The following is a 17090-nucleotide window of genomic DNA, read 5'->3' on the forward strand; positions in this document are numbered from 1 at the left end:
AGGCCTTCTTTGGATTGCCCTTTGATGCCCTTCCTTGAACCTTCACCTCCTACTTGGTTCAAGATTAACATAGAAGGATCTATGTTCCCAAGTGGTTGGTTCATTGGCGGGATAGCGAAGGTGATTGTAGTATATTAGGAGACCTGAAGAATTTCAATAACATTTCTATTCATGATCTATCTGGGTCATATCATGTAAGGTTGCGAGTTGTATATATATGTGGCCTTTATGGTTGTTCTGAAATAAAAAAAAAACGTTGACATTTCCGATGATTATATAGGCTGCTTTTGCATGTGATTTCAAAATTTTAGTATTAAAATAATGATTATTATAATAATGGTTAAACTTTAATAATACTATAACAAACAATAAAAAGTGTAATTTTAAAATTGATATTATTTAATAATATTTTATAACCTCGGCCCATTTAACAAGATACTCTGAATTTCGAGTAAAATTCCCCTTTCATCCACTTTACTACTGAGGTCCAACCGTGCCAGACATCGGCAGCACGTGACCCGTCTTGACCCTTCCAACGAGAGACAAAAATGGACCCACTGCGGGGCCCGTTCACGTGTTAGCGAAGGACAATGAGCCCAAAAAAGTTTGAACTCACACGCACAGTCTCATAAACAATCAAAACCACCATAGAAATATTCCGCACCATTCCACGGTCCACCACAGCCTCCAAACCAAACCCATCCCCCATCACCTCGCCACCCTCTCTCTCCCTCTCTCTTCTCTCTCCGAACTCCATGGCTTCCACTCTTCCTCACCTCCTCCTGCTCCTCTCTCTCCTCGCGCTCTCCCTCTCCACCCGAACCCCCACCCTCATCCAAAAGACGTGCAGCACCACAACCTACTACGACTTCTGCGTCTCTTCTCTCCAGTCCGACCCTGAGAGCCCCAAGGCCGACGTCAGGGGCCTCTCCACCATCGCCATCCACCTCGCTATCTCCAATGCCACCAACACCTCCTCCTACACCACCACCCTCGCCCGTTCCGCCGCCGACCCCTCGCTCCGGGCCGTCCTCCGGGAGTGCGCCGCCAAGTACAGCAACGCCGGCGAGGCGCTGCAATGGTCGCTCGACGCCTTGTCGACCGAGTCCTACGACTATGCCTTTGTCCACGTGAGCGCCGCCGCCGAGTATCCCAACGTCTGCCGTGTCTTGTTCCGGCAGTACCCCCGGCTGCCGTACCCGGTAGAGATGGCAAGGAGGGAGGAGGTGTTGGAGCACTTGTGCACCATAGCTTTGGAAATTATATCGCTTCTTGGCTGATATAGAAACATATATGGGCCTTTCAGCTTTTGTGGCTAGCCTAACTGGGCCTAACTGGGCCTCATACATGGGTTTTCCTTCCTTGTATGGTCTATGGATTGGGTGGTCCTTTCAGCTTTTGTGGCTAGCCTCTTCGGCTTGTAAAGATAGGGTAGCCTTTGTCTTTCTCGGTTTAGAGGTTTCTATGCTTTAGAGAGGTTTGATGTCTTGGATGCTTAATGTCTACATGTTGGAGAAGTGCATTCTGTTCCTAAATGGCTCTAGGATGGCTTATTTGCTATGTTTGATTAACTAGTAATGAAATGCATGGTAGATGGAGTATGAAGAAGCTAGACTGTGGTTGCTGAAATATCCGAGCAGATAAATGTCTGAAATTAGGGAAACGTGGGAGTCCTTGAGGTGATTGCCCTTGTTTTTGGAAAATGGCTTCTTAATTTTTATTAATTGGCTCTCTCTCTCTCTCTCTCTCTCTCTCTCTCTCTCTATATATATATATATATATTAAATTCATTAAGAATTTTGATATTAAATATGTTTGTGGAATTATTCCTCCTACAAAATCCCTTGCAGATCTTTCCTGCAAAATTTATCATCATACAGGTGGCTGGAATTTGTTTTAGTGAATCATGAACAGAACGTATGTGGCTGGAGAAGTATGTAGTCTAATTCCTTGAGATAACACATTGGCCATGCAATCAAGTTTTAATGCATGATTTAAGATATTCACTAGGGATGGGATATTGCGAGAGGGGGGGAAGGCTCAAATTGGTGAGGGGAATCATGCATGACATCTGGAGTACTACTTTTAAGGATTTCTTCCAGCTTGCTAGACCAACCCTTGCTTTTATTATTATTATTATTATTTTGGAAATCTTAACATTAAACATTGTAAATTTAAAATTAACCATGAGTTAAAACATAAATTTGAGTATTTAATATTAAAAATAATTTCAAGAAAGGTAAAAGATTGATTAAGAGATTGGATTGATATCTGTATTATATTCGCGGGTGTTGATATTGATATAGTGATATGTATTTCCAGCTAAGATAAAAATTAACCTTGACATATATGATCACTGATGTGATTTTCTTTGAGAAATCAAATAAAATACTTAGAATGAATTATGCTCGAGGACTATACTTAAGGAAATGAGCTTCAACAATCCTCTAAAAATGGAAACAAATTGTTATATCAACCTACTACACCACTTCTGATTGATAAATATATTAATTTTCCCTATAAATATATTTATTTTTCTCCTTAATGTCCATTGACCATGTCATGTCCCCTGTTTTGAATTGCAAAGATTGGGTGGACAAACACCTAAGATAGTATATTTTTTATTAGCTGCATCAAGAAAATTTTTCTTGACCTAACATATCAAAATTAGCCATAATATGCTTTGGTTTGTAAAGCAGTGTAATGGCCTTTAGTCTATGTCATTAATAAGTCTCTCTTAGTTTCTAAATAAAACTACCGAGGCTACGTTGAGGATATATTTGGTGGTTAGAGAATCCATGAAGAAGAGAGTATATTATTTTTCTTCAAGAATCTAAAAATAAATTCTTCACAATTATTAAAATAAATAAATAATTTTTTTAGAATAATAAATTTTCAGACATTTTCTTGTCACCAAGCACATTGTTGCCTTGATATCAGTCTAGATCCCCCCCCAGCCCCCTCTTTTTTCCCCTAAAAAGCCATCATAAGAAATTCACATGCATCACACGTGCACTGGTCTCGGTAGCAGTATTTTCATCTCAGTCCTCGGTTTCCCGCCTTTAAATAACCAACGCCGCGCCGTATCTTTCTCTTCCCAATTCCCAACCCTGTTTCTTTAGGGTTCTTCGACGGAGAGAAGAGATTGGGGGAAAGAAAGAGAGAGAAACCTTAGGAAATCCAGTGGAAGATGAGAGGAGGGACGGTTCGTATCAACTGGCACGACACCCAGCCTGTCCTAACCCTAGATGTCCACCCCACAACTCGTCTTCTCGCCACCGGCGGGGCCAATCACGACATCAAGGTACAAATCTCTTCCTCCTCCTTGCTCTGACTTTACTCTGCTCTCGAAAAGATGGGATTTTGATCGATTCCAACAAATGCGCTTCACTAATCGTGCAACAATTGAGGTAATTGGGTGATTAGATGGATTTTATAGGTTCATTTTCCCTAATTGTTCACTGCCGGAGGCTACATTGGTTGTTTTCTCCCCCAACTTGGTTGGTCACGTGAAATGATGAAAAACCGAAAACATATGGTTATTTTTTTTAAAAAAATATTAGGCTCAACCTGCCACTGTTTCACCAGGAGTGATTCATTTAATCTACAATTTCGTAGTGTTTGGAATGGTGAAATATTTACAAGTAAATATATCAGTGCGAAGAGCTGGTGCAAAATGGTTGTGAAAGTTTAATAACTAAAAGTTTTAACTAGCGATTTGATCCTAGAAGACTGTTTGACTCGTTGACTGCATGTATTATGATGAATTAAATTGAATTGTAGCGATGAGACCAGGACTATATTTAAAGTATAACCTTTTTATCTTTGTAAAGATCCAGCAATCCTGTAATACTTATTCTCGATTCTCTTAAATTGTGAAATATAAAAGCTCCCAACTTTAACGTTGAACCAGAAAAGATGCCACCATGTTCATCAGGTTAAGGGCATAGTTACGAACTGTTTTGTACTGAGAGAGTTATGGCGACTTTTTTTTGTATGCCCAGTTTATCAAGATCTCTCTCTATGTGGTTACTTGTGGAGAACTTTTTGATTCATAATCTCCTTGTGATTGTTTTGATCCTCAAGTAAATATAATAAAAAACAAATATGAGTCATTAAAAAAAAAATGACACCCAAATGTGAGCTTCCATTTTAAGGGAAAACCTTGTTTTAAATGATAGTTTCTACCTCAAAAGTAACAATGTAGCTTGGGACTTGCCTTTCCCTTTTACGGTTCCTTTTATGTTTTCTGATATTTCAGCTTATAGTTCGTTCATATTTATATTGGTGAAAGAAAGGCTGCTTACTCTTGCTAAAATATTGCCATCATTTTTTTTAAATCTTTGATCAACACATTGTTATTTGTCCTATTGACCTTTAATGGATGTGTTCATATTTTATCTGCAGCTTTGGGTTGTAACCTCAGATGAATCACAAAAGAAACTTCCAGCAGTTTCCTATCAAAACAGCCTTTCTTATCATAGTTCTGCTGTAAATGTTTTGCGGTTCTCTCTTTCTGGTGAGAAATTTCTGCTTGGCCTGCCTGATAGAATTCAAAATCTGGTTAACAACATTGTTATAGAGAATGAAGTTTCAAGCCAGAATGCTTAATATATATGTATGGAATTGTTTTTGTTAGTCAATCCTTTTCTGCAGTCTGCACAACTTTTGCATTTTCTTCTCAAAAAAGTAGTTTCCTTTTCTTTGGTTTAACAGATTCTGTGTACAATTTTATGCTTAGACCAAATAAATGCATATTATTGCAGTGGATGTATCTGCTCATGTGAGCCAACTTCAGAAAAAAATTGATGCACAAATATAGATCATGGTGTGTAATTATTGTATATGCTATGTTAAATTGTGTTGCAAAATTCTGATAGTTGTTATCATGTCTCCTTGTTCCATCACTATTGCTTCTCCCATTATTCAGTTACCTTTGCATAACAATGAAGATTGGCACATGAAAGGTTCAATAACTGTTATATGTGCGGTCTAGTTGTTCAATTGTATTTATAGCGCTCTAGAAGACCATATATACTTATTTGATTAAAAAGGGAATGTGTAGCACTAGAGAAATCAACGGGCTAGGTCAAGCCAAGGCCTTGGCATGGCGTTAAACCCCATTCTTGAGCCAGCCTGGCTCAAAACTGGACTGAGGATACCAGACTGCCAGACTGCCCGAGTCTGTGCATTTTATTGGGCTAGAATGGAATCAAATTGCGCCAGTAGGATTTTACAGCTTAAGTAAATCTTTGTGTGGAAATATTTTATGTGCTATAGTTAATTGTGTTGCAAAGTTCTGATGCTTGTTATCATGTCTTCTTGTTTCATCACAATTGCTTCTCCCATTATCCAGTTATCTTTGCATAATAATGAGGATGGGAATATGAAGGGTTTAATCATTGTGTCAATCTACCAAGATTTTTGATATGCATGGTCTGGTTGTTCAATTGTATTTATAGCACTCTAGAAGGCAATATGTACATATTCCATAAAAGGAGAATGTAAGCCAGGGCCTGATTTTGATGCGGTGTTAAACCCCATTCTTGAGGCCAACCTGTTTTTTTTTTTTTTTTTTAGTAAAAACGGCAAATTATATAGCTCTAAAGTGAGTACATCCTGCCAGATCACGAGAAAGTAAATAGTACAAAGAGGAGGGAATATCTCCTATAGATGTCTAAAGGAAGGCCAGCCTGGTTCAAAAACTGGACTAAGGGTGCCAGACCAATCGTGCCGGAATCTGTGCATTTTATTTGGCTAGCATGGGCTCAAATTGGGGCCAGCTGGATTTTACAGCCTGACACTTAAGTCCAGGCCTGAATTTTCTTTGTTCATTCCTGTAAGCCACTTTGGCTGGTTTGGCCCATGGATACCTAGTAAACAGATGTAAAAATTTACCATGCTAAGCAGTACAGTAATCCCAAAAGTTTTGCCAAATCCTAAAATTTTTCTAGTTCTTAATGTTAATATATTCATCTAATACTAGTGGCATGTGCATGTAACAGTACATATAATTTTTAAAACATTCATGAATTATGCATGATCTATCCATGAAATATTTGAGGACATGAATTGTTGCTGTCACCCATATTTTAATCTAGCCACAATACATGCATCCAATTGACATGCTATGATCCAAACAGCAGCAAGTATCTGTAATGCACAGGAGGAAGCAGGACGAGATGGTTGTAACTTCATGGTTTCAAGATATTTTGAGGATTATATATATCAAAAAAATAGTTGTGCATCCGGTATCTCATTGCTACATTATTTTTTTAATTTCTCTCTCTAAAAAAAAATGGATAAGTGTGCTAAGTTCAGGCAAGTACATAACAATCCAAGACCTTATCCAAAAAACTAGCCAAAAAGTATTATTTGGATTTTTTGGCCTTATATGCGTATTCAAGATATACTCAATATATAGTTGACGTGGGACTAAATACATGCCCTCATGGATGTTTATATACTATCTCTATTTAAATTCTAGCATCCTCACTAGGCTAAGGGTCAAATCCAATAACAAATATTATAAATCTAATTACAAATTAATACCACGATCAACACATTGTCGGCTCAAATAAGTGCGTGCTGCAGTCTTCTAGTCCACATGACTATGTTTTAAGTCCACTATGATACTTTTGTAATAACCTAGGACTTTATCTAAAAAAGTTAGTTTTAAGATATTATTTGGGTTTCTTTGCTATGTACAAGTACCCAAGATCTACATAGTATAGAGTTAATATAGGATTACACAAATGCTTGCACGAATCCTTACAAAATGCATTTAGTAAAAAAGGTACATTCGTGAAAATATCTAGTGACAGTTGTACAGTTTGCTGTTCGGTTTGCACAATGGTTTTGTTTAGATATAGGCCATTTAATTTCACTGCAAGTTCTTCGAAGCTATTAGATACCTGATCATACCACCATAGAATGTTTCCATTACGCATAGACAGTAGATACAAAAATTTCAGATATATTGTAGTTGTTGTGGGATCAACATAACTCCAATTCATGATGCATGGAATTTGTCAGGCATACAAAAGGGCTATCTTAAGTCCTTTTATGGTTTGTCTTTGGGGTTGATGATACCTATCAAAGACCAAAATGATACATGGAAAGTTACCTTTTTGCCTCCTCAGTCCTCTGCGCTCTAATTCTTCAATTTGTTTACATGCATGACTCGGCACAGATGAGGTGGTCTCCAGTCTAAAATGTACTTAGCCAGAAGTATTGAAATTTTGTATCTCATATATTCTGTTTCTCCAAATAATTAATCATATATATATATACCTCTTCTGAAAAACATCTTCCCTAACATTAAAATTGCAGTTACACTATCTTAGGCAGTCATTTGTTATGCCACTCCATTCAACAAGAAGTCCCAAGATCAATATTTATTTGTATGTGCTGGATCTGGATTAAAAAAAAAAAGGAGCATCAATTAAATAACAATATATAATCCTAACATAGTCCACTTGGACGGCCTTGGGATGAAAACTTTGTAATAATGCAGTCATTGGTGATTCAGACTTCAGAGCAAGAGCACGTTAAACACTTGGGTACATTAAATCAAATCCTTTGCAGTAGAATGCAACTACAAAGGCATCTTATTTTAATTAAGTGAAGAAATTAGAAGAACACTCCACAAACACTCTCCATGCACTTCTTTTTCTTGATGAGTACTCCATGCACGTATTTGAACAGCCGATCCTTGTTACAGCAACGTATCGTCCCTCGGCAAGCAGTAGCAAGCATGTATCCCTGCTAGCCCTTGTGCTCAAGAAGGTGGTGGTGCTTGGAGCCAATAGGAACTGCAGCATCTCCATCGCTTGTTTGAGGTGGCTGCAACCCTAGCTTGGTGCCCGAGGCTTCTTCGACCAATTCGTTCTTCTTCATCACTTCCTGAACTTTTATATCTTCGTCGACCGACATGGCCACCACTTGTTGGCCATGGGGGCCTGGGATGATGGTTTCGTGGACGTGGATGTTGTCCTCGACGTTCACAACTTCTGTCTCTTGAGCCATCTCCTTCTTCTTCTTCTTGAGGGAACAGCAGAGGGCTGCTACGAGGAATGCGAGGAAGAGCATGCTGCCGAGAGAGGCGAACACAATGATGATGACGGTGTGGTGGGGGATTGGTGAGGGAGGCGGCGGTGGAGCGACGTGTGGTGGTGGTGGCGGTGGGATAAGTGGTGGCGAAATTGGTGGTGGCAAGGGGCGAGGAGGCGGAGAAGCTGGCGTTGTTGGAGGTGGAGCCATCTTTCGTGGCGGTGGCGGTGCGAGCTTCGAAGGTGAGGGTGGCGGCGGAGTGCGGGGAGGTGGTAGTGATGGTGCAGGTGGAGGCGGGGCGCGGCGAGGTGGCGGTGACGGTGTGGGTGGTGGCATCTTGGGTGCAGGCGGGGAGCGGCGAGGTGGTGGGGATGATGGTGCGGGTGGAGGCACCTTTGGAGGAGGCGGGGAGGAGCGGTGAGGATGGAATGAAGGTGGTGTGGGTCGAGCCACTACCTTCGGAGGGAGTGGTGGGGGGAAGAACGGTGGAAAGCCAAAGCTCTGGGGAGAGGGGATGTTAGACATTGTGTTTCGAAGGGATTCAGCTGCTGAAGACAGGAGTTGGAGGGATGGAGAAGATGGGAACAGAGTGGGTATTTGTATTGCAGGGATGGGATGGTGACTGTGTTAGGTTGCAAATGACTTGGCTCCCATGCTAAGGCTTTTAGAGGGTTACCTCCAAACAATGTGTTGCTTGGAATGAGGACTTTCTTGTTTGGTCCAGCAATTTTAGCAGCCTTGGAGTAGAGCTGACTTGGAGCTGGAGCATGCCCCTCTACTTAGAATCATCGAATTTTATTTCTTTTTTAAAAAAAACACAAGGTCAATATGGAGATTTGCATGGGATTCCACCTAAACTCTCGATTGCCTGATCTGCAGGGATGAGTTGTAGGGCTTTGGAATGCCTACTCCTCCCCTTTGTCAGAAGAAAAAAAAAAAGCTTTTGTCAAAAAAAAAAGGGAAGAAAAAGTAGAATAAGTAGATGAGTTGTTGATTGCTAAAGAGCCGCGATGTCTGCATGCATAGGAAGAGAGAGTTCAGATTGTTTTGAGATCTATACAAAGCATAATCCAATAATTGATGCTGCATAAAAAAAAAATATTCATTCTTTCGTGCCAAGGATACGCACCTAAACCCATAAATGGGGTGAGATAGGGTCGGGTCTGGCCCTAGTCTGACCTAAACCTGGCTTAAATTAGATTTATTCTAAAATTTAGATTCAAATCCAACCCATCACTCAGTAGGGTTCAATTGGGTTTCATCTATTTTCACCTTATATCTGGTTCATGACTAAGTTTAAGACACTACACATAAACTTTTAGGCTAATTTCTATCATACTGAATTCAGCCCATTTGGGTTTCATTGGGTCAAGTGCAATTTTATGATATGATTGGGATCGGGTCTTAATTTGAGATTTATGCCGAACTCATGGCTCTTAAATTTTAATGTTTTTTAGGTCTAATTTGCATTTCTAGTAGGTTGATCCAAGTATGCCTGACTCTAGCATGGCAGACAAAATGTTAAAATCTCTTAAAATCTTAGTAGGCTTCGGCTCAAGTCACCCAACAACTTGTTGCTGTCTGTTTCATTATAATCAAATCTTTGAGGGTTTCGTTGATGATCTTTGAGTTAAAGATATATATTTTTCAAAGTTAAAACTTAAGGAATCAGAAAATAATTTATGCATGAATTAAAAAAAGTAATTTTATTGGCCAATGTAATTTTTTTTATTTCATTGAAATATATATATATATATATATTCCTTTGCTTTCTTTTTTTTTTTCTTCTTTTTTCTTTCTTTTTCTTCTTATTTATCTTTTCTTTTTTCTTTTCTTTTTTCTTCTCTTCTTTCCTTCTTCTTTTTTCTCCTTTATTCTCCTCTCGCGAGGCCGGCGGCGCCGAAAGGAGCCAGGCCATGGCGGCCGCGGGAGGAGGTCCGAGAGAAGGCCGGAAGGTGGCCAGCAGCGGCCGGCCAGCGACGCTTGCGACAGCCGCGCTTCTTCTCCTTTCTCTCTTCCCGTTAGGCCGGCGGCGTCGGAAGGGGCGAGGCTAGTGGCGTTGGAAGAGGGCCAGGCCGTGGCCGGCAGCGACCGCGGCTAGCCAGCGGTGCTTGTGGCAGCCGCGCTTTCCCTCCTTTCTTCTCCTCTCGTGAGGTTGGTGGCGCATGCGGTAGCCACGGCTGGCCGGTGGCGCATGCGAAATCCGCGGCTAGACAGCAGTGCCTGCGGCAGCCGTGCTTCCCCTCCTTTCTTCTCCTACCGTGAGGCCAGCGATGCCTGCGGCAACTGCGGCGGCCACGGAAGAGGGCCCAGGAGGGGGCTGGGCCATGGCTAGCTAGTGGCGCCTGCGGCAGCCGCGGCGAAAGCGACCCGGCCTCCCTTCTTCTTCTCTTCTTCTTTTCTTTTCATTTTCTCTTTAATTCCTTTATCCGTGACTCAAGGGAGAACTTCTCTCGTCGAAGTGCTCGAGAGAGGGCCAGGCCATGGCCAACATTGACCGTGGCTGGCCAGCGACGCTTGCGACAGCCACGGCAGCTGCAGCCTGGCCGTTGCGACGGACCCTCTTTTTCTTCCTCTTTTTTTGTGAGAATGAGGGGATTAGCACCTCCTCATTGTAGGAGCAGAGGCATTTTCGGTATTTTATTTAAAATAAAATGTTCTCAAGGATTAGAAAATAAATTTAGTGAAGTTGTTGGATCGAAGATTTAAGTTATGATCAACGGGGACTTTTTGTTATACGACGGTCTTATGGAGGATGGAAAATTAATTATCCGTATAAAAAATTATTTTGAATGGATTTTAGAAAGCCATGCAGCGAAACTCATTTTTCTATATACGAAGGAAACAACCGGGAAACTTCGCACGGTGGTATAGGTTGGGTATCCAGTATTCGGTATGTTTAAATTCACGAGGCCATGCACGTGGGATGGGAAAGGGCTTGCCACCAATTTTGTTAACCATTGGACGTGACTTACGCCACCTCTGCTTCCCCTTCTTTTAACTCTTAGAACTTTAAACTTTCATTTCAAGAGACAGGAGTCAGATCCGAGGAGACTAAACAGAGCTCAACCAGATTTATTGCATGATTGGCTGCGGCTGTGATGAAATCAATGCCCTCTGTTTTGTTTCTATATGTCATTTCATGTGATCATCACCGCCCATATTGGCACGTTCCATTATTAAATGGACCTTGTTGTCAATGCCCGACAAGCATATATATATATATATATATATATATATATTATGTTTCTTTCTAAGTTATAAAAAAATTGCATGCCTAAATCTTCTTAAAGAAAAGAAAAAAAAGGAGAATGCTTCCTGTAACAATTCTTTATTGCTTTTATGGTAATAGTTTCATTCTTTTGACAAAATTAAACAAATGCGTTATTCTCAATTTCCTGTGTCAGCTGATGATATATTGACATCTTTGGTCATGATATAGATGTTGAGATTCACTTCATCTAAGAGGTTCTTTAAGCCTTCAAGTCATTATAGAAAATAAAAACATCTAGACATTTTTGGAAGACCGGCTTATATCACTTTTTTCATAGATCTTTGTATATTACGTCTGTTTAAGCCTTAGAATTCTCGTTAGGCTAAAGATCAAAATTTATTCAAATCCAAGCATAAGTGCTACAAATCCAATGTAGACCAGTGTATCAGTGTTCCCTAGTTCATGTAGGCTGTGAGCCGGATTCACTCTGATATCATTTGTATCAATCCAGAATCTCAATAAAAAAAGCTAGCCAGAAGATATTATTTGAGTTTCTTAGTTCCGTATAAGCATCTAAAATCTCTTCGGCAAATAGCCGATGTGGAATTAAATAAACTTCCGCATCACATAGAAACCTATACATACACACTTAACCATCCACGCGTATCTCTTGGGAAGAGTGGTTTGAAATGAAGAAAATAATAGAACAATTTAAGACTTTGAGGCACGTAAATCGCTATCTTTAAGGTGATATTTTCTCCTACTCAAATAAGTTTGCTAACGGGTTCAAGGCAAATCACCCCTAGGATACAACAAAGCCTTATGGAATTATGTAGATAGTAATTCTGAAGAAATTCCCAAAAACTCTTTAGGAATCTATTTAGAAGCTAAAAGGAAGAATAAAGGTTTGAAGATGGAAGGAAAGGGAGAAGATTGTTGATTCTGGTCATAAAGCTCTATATTTATAGAGTCCGAATAGATGCAAAGACACATTTCTGTAGTTACGTGATTTTTCAGTCCGTAGATACGTGACTCTTCAATCTATTCAGTTTAAACTGACGTCTAATACCAATGGTTGTCCCATAATAAAGAACTAGTGCAAAAGCATCTTTCTATATAAGTTACAAGACTTCAATTTAAAATTAAAGTCTATTCTATAGAGATACGAAGTTTCTTTGGAAAAATAACCGTAAACATTCGTTGGCCCCTTCCTCTCTCTTTTTATTCCTGAGAGGAGACCGTACACATCTGTTGTCCCTTTCTCTCTTTTTTCTTCCTTTCCTTTTTTTTAATTAAATATTACAATCCATCCAACAGTATCTACTAACGGCTAGCTCTTTGATGGATAAATAACTTATAACACTCATACATACCTGCATCGTAGACATGAAGATGCAACTTTATGTGTGGATAATGACTTAAAAGTTGTATGTAAATGGCTGCTTGGGTCATAGTTTAATGATGGAAAAAAGTTAAAAAGATGAGAATTGATCTTTTATCCATACATGACACATTACAGGCTTCCTGACATGCATGCAAATTTTATAGACTATATAGATAGTATTTATATAGTAATGTATTTAGGTTGCTTCTTAGTAGAGAGATTTTTAGGACTGAACAAAGTAAAAGACATCTCATGCTCTGATGTGGTGCTTCACACATAAATTTAGATCTAAATACTACATAATTGGTAAATCTATGTACATAATTGCTTCATATATGTATCACAACAGTAAAATTAGAAAAAGCCGACCCTTTTTTGCCGACGCTAGGGAAAAGCGTCGGCAAAATACTCTCCCGTGCCAAATTTTGTGACGCTTTTGGAGAGCGTGGAGGCTATTGAAGAATAAACGACGCTTAAAAGCGTCGTTTATTGTACTCTAGTGGGACGACGCTTATAAGCGTCGTCTAAGCGGTCGACCCCGACGCTAAATAGCGTCGTCAAAGGCTCAAAACCTCTCCCCTTCCATCCCCCGCCTTCTGATTATTGCGTGTCCAACGAGCCCCACCTCCCCCTTCGTCCTTTCCGTCTACAATATCTTCTCCGAGAAGCTATAGTCCACAGAGAGAAAGAGAGAGAGAGAGAGAGAGAGAGAGAGAGAGAATGGAGCTCCAAGGACCCTCCGAGCTCCGAGCTCGCAGAACCCAACCATGGCGAACACCACCTCGACCCTCCCCTCTCCCCCCTGCGCTTCCCCTCGGACGATGTCGACAGCTTCTGCTCCACTCCCTACGTCAGCGCCCCCTCCAGCCCCGGCCGCGGCGGCGTCGCCGGTGGTTACTTCTTTAGCGCCCCCACCAGCCCCATGCACTTCATCCTCTCCTCCGCCGGCGGCGGCGGAGGCCGCTTCCCTTCCGACTCCCCCGACGCCTCCGTCGCCGGCTCCTTCGAGTTCGAATTCTCCGCCCGATTCCCCTCTGCTGCCGCCTTCGCCACCGGATCCATGACCTCCGCCGACGAGCTCTTCCTTAACGGCCAGATCCGCCCCATGAAGCTCTGCTCCCACCTCCAGCGGCCCCAGGTCCTCGCCCTCCTCCTCGATCTCAACGAAGAAGAAGACGACGACGATGAATCCGAGCGTCACCCGCCGGAAATGGCCGCGAGGGGGCAGGATCTAAAGCTCCGGAGCCGATCGATTCGCCGGAGGGCCAGATCCCATTCCCCGCTTCGGAACGCGCCAATCCAAATCCAAGTCCAAACCTCCGCCGCCGATTCCTCCTCCCTCCGCCTCGGCCGCCGCTGCTGCCGACTCCTCTTCCTCCGCCAATCCTCCGCCTGCCGCCGCGATCTCGGGGGCGGAGAAGGCGAAATCGAAGGATCCATCGCTACTGGTCGGCCGGTCTTCAAAGAGAACGGTGGCGAAGCCGAAGCCGGTGAACTGGGTGGGAGGCTTCCCAGCAAGCGTTAATTTTTTTTTTTTTTTAAAAATGCCATTGCCGACGCTTTTAAGCGTCGGAGGCTTATAAAAGGAACGACGCTTAAAAGCGTCGGCATAGACCGACGACGCTTTTTTGACGCGTCGGGTTAAATCCGATCCACGCCCACCTGCCCGACGTCTGACCCACGCTTTGCGATGCGTGGGCAGGAAATTAGCCGACGCTTAAAAGCGTCGGGAGAGACCAAAAAAAGCGTCGGGAGATACCCTTTCTTTTGTAGTGTATGTATGTATGTATGTATGTATGTACATATATATATGTGTATACACACATATATGTATATATGTACGTACGCATATGTACTGTGGAGGTGTGTGTGTATTCACCTATGAATATGAAAAGAAAATGAAGAATACACTCTTCCTTCTTGGATATACATTACATACATACATTCATACATACATACATGAGATTATCCTATATGTATATCGGTATGCATTCACAGATATAACGTAATTAACATTGTATGAAACATAATTAATATTGCACGAAGATAAGAAGCAAATGCTCAAATATCAATAAAAGCTGCTAGCTGGAGAAAGGTAAATCTGTGAATTATGAGTTCCTGACCCAGCTTTTGGTATGATCCTTCCATTAGCGGAACATCAGTCTGTATTTTCATTTACATCTCCATGCCTGCATTCATGCACGCATGCATAGACATACATAACATGCAACCCATATAAACATATTTCTACATGCATACGCAACGTAAGATCTTTATTTTTAAGAAATAAAGCAAAGTTTGTGCATAAAATACTAAGGCAGCTTGATATATTGAATTGTGTAAATTGCTTCTCTGGGGAAAATTTCATCTTGGAACAAGCGGGTGTTTGTTTGTGTGCGCATGCTCACCATCATCATTTCAATGGTTGGCTACATCGATGGTTTCTTTTGTTTTCTTTCCCGGGGAAGAACTCTCCTCAACAAACTTCCAACATAGATTTCATTACTTGTGAAAAAAAATCATTCACGCCGTATTTTATACGCTCATAAGAATCGAAACAATCATACATAGACATGATCCACGGTAACAGTTATCATCATTCGATGGCCACCTAGTCAACCAAATTGTAACCGGCTGGTTTCACATGTCCACAAAAAATTAACACACCCCCTAAATAGGAAGACAAAAGAAAAGAAAATTTGATGATCAAATAGCATCTTCATGATATACACTTTCTATCTACCACTACATCCAACACATTATTTCTCATATCATCTCTACTATATAGGATAGCTACACCCCATAAACAAGCATAACATAGAATTTTCCACTACACTTTGCTTGAAGCCACCATTAGTCCATGAATGCTAATTATCTCTACGATCTCAGTTCATCCGGTGGCCGCTGGGACCATCGAAACCAAACCCTAATTCAGGAGGAGCTCCCATGGTGGAGGAGGAAGATGAGGCATGAGGGTTCCACCTCACAGGCCAGTCCATGGAGCTGGCTGGATGGCCGGCGATAACTTGTGCGATATGTGGTGGTGGGGAGCTGGATTGGAGCTCGTGCACCTGCCTCTTGAGGAACTTGACGTACCGTATCGCCTCATCGAGCATCGATGCAGTGTCCATCTTTGTGCCCCCCGGGACCAGCCGCTGGAGGATCCTGATCCTCTCGCTGATCCTCTCCCTCCGGTGGCGGGCGGCGATGCTCTGCGGGTCGTCGCTGATCCGTACATTCCGTCGCTGGGGCTTCTTGATCGTCGAGGGGTCGATGTCCACCGGCTGCATGGATGCGATCTTGTACATCATCTCCTTCATTGCTCCCAACCTTTCCTCTTCATCCTCCTCATGCTCTCCTCCTTCCACGTTGCTTTGGACTTCCATTTGGGCTGCTGCAGGTAAGCTTGGAGAAGGGACATGAGCCTGAAATGGATCGATGGGATGGATCAATTCCAAGGGAGCATGATCAAACAGGAGATGGTTCCCCATAGTCCTCTCAAGATCCCAAGAGCTGCTGGTGCTAGCGTTGTTGGTCATATTATCCATAGCTATGTAGGTGGTGGGGGCTTCGTACAAGGCAAAAATAAAGATAGGAGGGAGGAGAGTAGAGAGAGATATAGGTGGGGGGAGAGGGCACTCGTTCCACGAATCCTTACAAAGGGGACTACTTAAATAAACCAAAAGAGAACAAAGTTATTACACTGAAGATAAGGTTAGGGGATGAATCCAAAACCTACTTTACCGCAAGGAGCAAACTGCAGTTTCCTGCAAACCTCCTCAAGAAAACCCGCATTATCATCTCTTCCGTCAATCCCTGTGGTACAAATTTGAAGCATGCACCAACTTTGGGATGGTTTCATACGTGGCCCATCACTCCAAAAATATATATATATTTTTTGGTACATCGGCTATTCACACATAACGGATGTGAGTGTAGCCCATAAAATCAGAAAGAAGCAGAAAATACAAAAATAACAGTACATAATTGTGTCCCTCCCAGACGATATCTCTGGAGTGTTGGGTCGCATAAAAAAGCTACCAAATTTGCAGCACTATTGGCCTCCCTGTATATAGTAGAAATCCGAAATACAGTGCATTTATCTAAAAGACGGCGAATGTCGTGGATCAACCGCATCTCTCCGACAGACCGCCTGAGATTCTGAATCTCTTGATCCCTCTGGAAATACTCTTTGGGTTGGAAAGATGGAGTTGCCTAGTGCGCTTCCAAATATACTGTATTTTGATCATTTTGAATGTCATTTTAATAATAAAAAAGGGTTAGGAATTGGGACTTGGGAAGGATGGTAAAAGAGAGGCTTTAATATTATTGCACCGAGACATTGACAGCGGGTGTGGGACGTTATATATATTTTCGGTTTACTGAATTGGGTATGGTGATGGCATTAAAAAAACGATGTGGTAGGGAAAGACTGGGAAG

The 17090-nt window shown here is 41.7% G+C and overlaps 4 protein-coding genes across 4 annotated transcripts; 2 read left to right on the forward strand and 2 right to left on the reverse strand.

The window, feature by feature from the left end:
* Nucleotides 1-509: 509 nt before the first annotated feature.
* On the forward strand, nt 510-1606 carry LOC103717185 (cell wall / vacuolar inhibitor of fructosidase 2-like). Its single transcript, XM_008805474.4, has one exon. It carries the CDS (start codon nt 756-758, stop codon nt 1278-1280), a length of 525 nt encoding a protein of 174 aa, XP_008803696.1. The 5' UTR covers nt 510-755; the 3' UTR covers nt 1281-1606.
* A 1405-nt stretch (nt 1607-3011) lies between these two features.
* On the forward strand, nt 3012-4875 carry LOC120111428 (chromatin assembly factor 1 subunit FAS2 homolog). Its single transcript, XM_039128485.1, has 2 exons — nt 3012-3304; nt 4408-4875. The coding sequence occupies exons 1-2, from the start codon at nt 3191-3193 to the stop codon at nt 4609-4611; spliced, it is 318 nt and encodes a 105-aa protein (XP_038984413.1). The 5' UTR covers nt 3012-3190; the 3' UTR covers nt 4612-4875.
* A 2546-nt stretch (nt 4876-7421) lies between these two features.
* On the reverse strand, nt 7422-8780 carry LOC103717184 (leucine-rich repeat extensin-like protein 3). Its single transcript, XM_008805473.4, has one exon. It carries the CDS (start codon nt 8575-8577, stop codon nt 7768-7770), a length of 810 nt encoding a protein of 269 aa, XP_008803695.2. The 5' UTR covers nt 8578-8780; the 3' UTR covers nt 7422-7767.
* Nucleotides 8781-15457: 6677 nt separating this feature from the next.
* On the reverse strand, nt 15458-16209 carry LOC103717183 (transcription factor HEC3-like). The gene has a single exon (XM_008805470.2). The coding sequence runs from the start codon at nt 16196-16198 to the stop codon at nt 15536-15538; it is 663 nt and encodes a 220-aa protein (XP_008803692.2). The 5' UTR covers nt 16199-16209; the 3' UTR covers nt 15458-15535.
* Nucleotides 16210-17090: the final 881 nt, after the last annotated feature.

Source organism: Phoenix dactylifera, chromosome 7, assembly GCF_009389715.1.
Source record: "Phoenix dactylifera cultivar Barhee BC4 chromosome 7, palm_55x_up_171113_PBpolish2nd_filt_p, whole genome shotgun sequence".
Taxonomy (NCBI): Eukaryota; Viridiplantae; Streptophyta; class Magnoliopsida; order Arecales; family Arecaceae; genus Phoenix; species Phoenix dactylifera.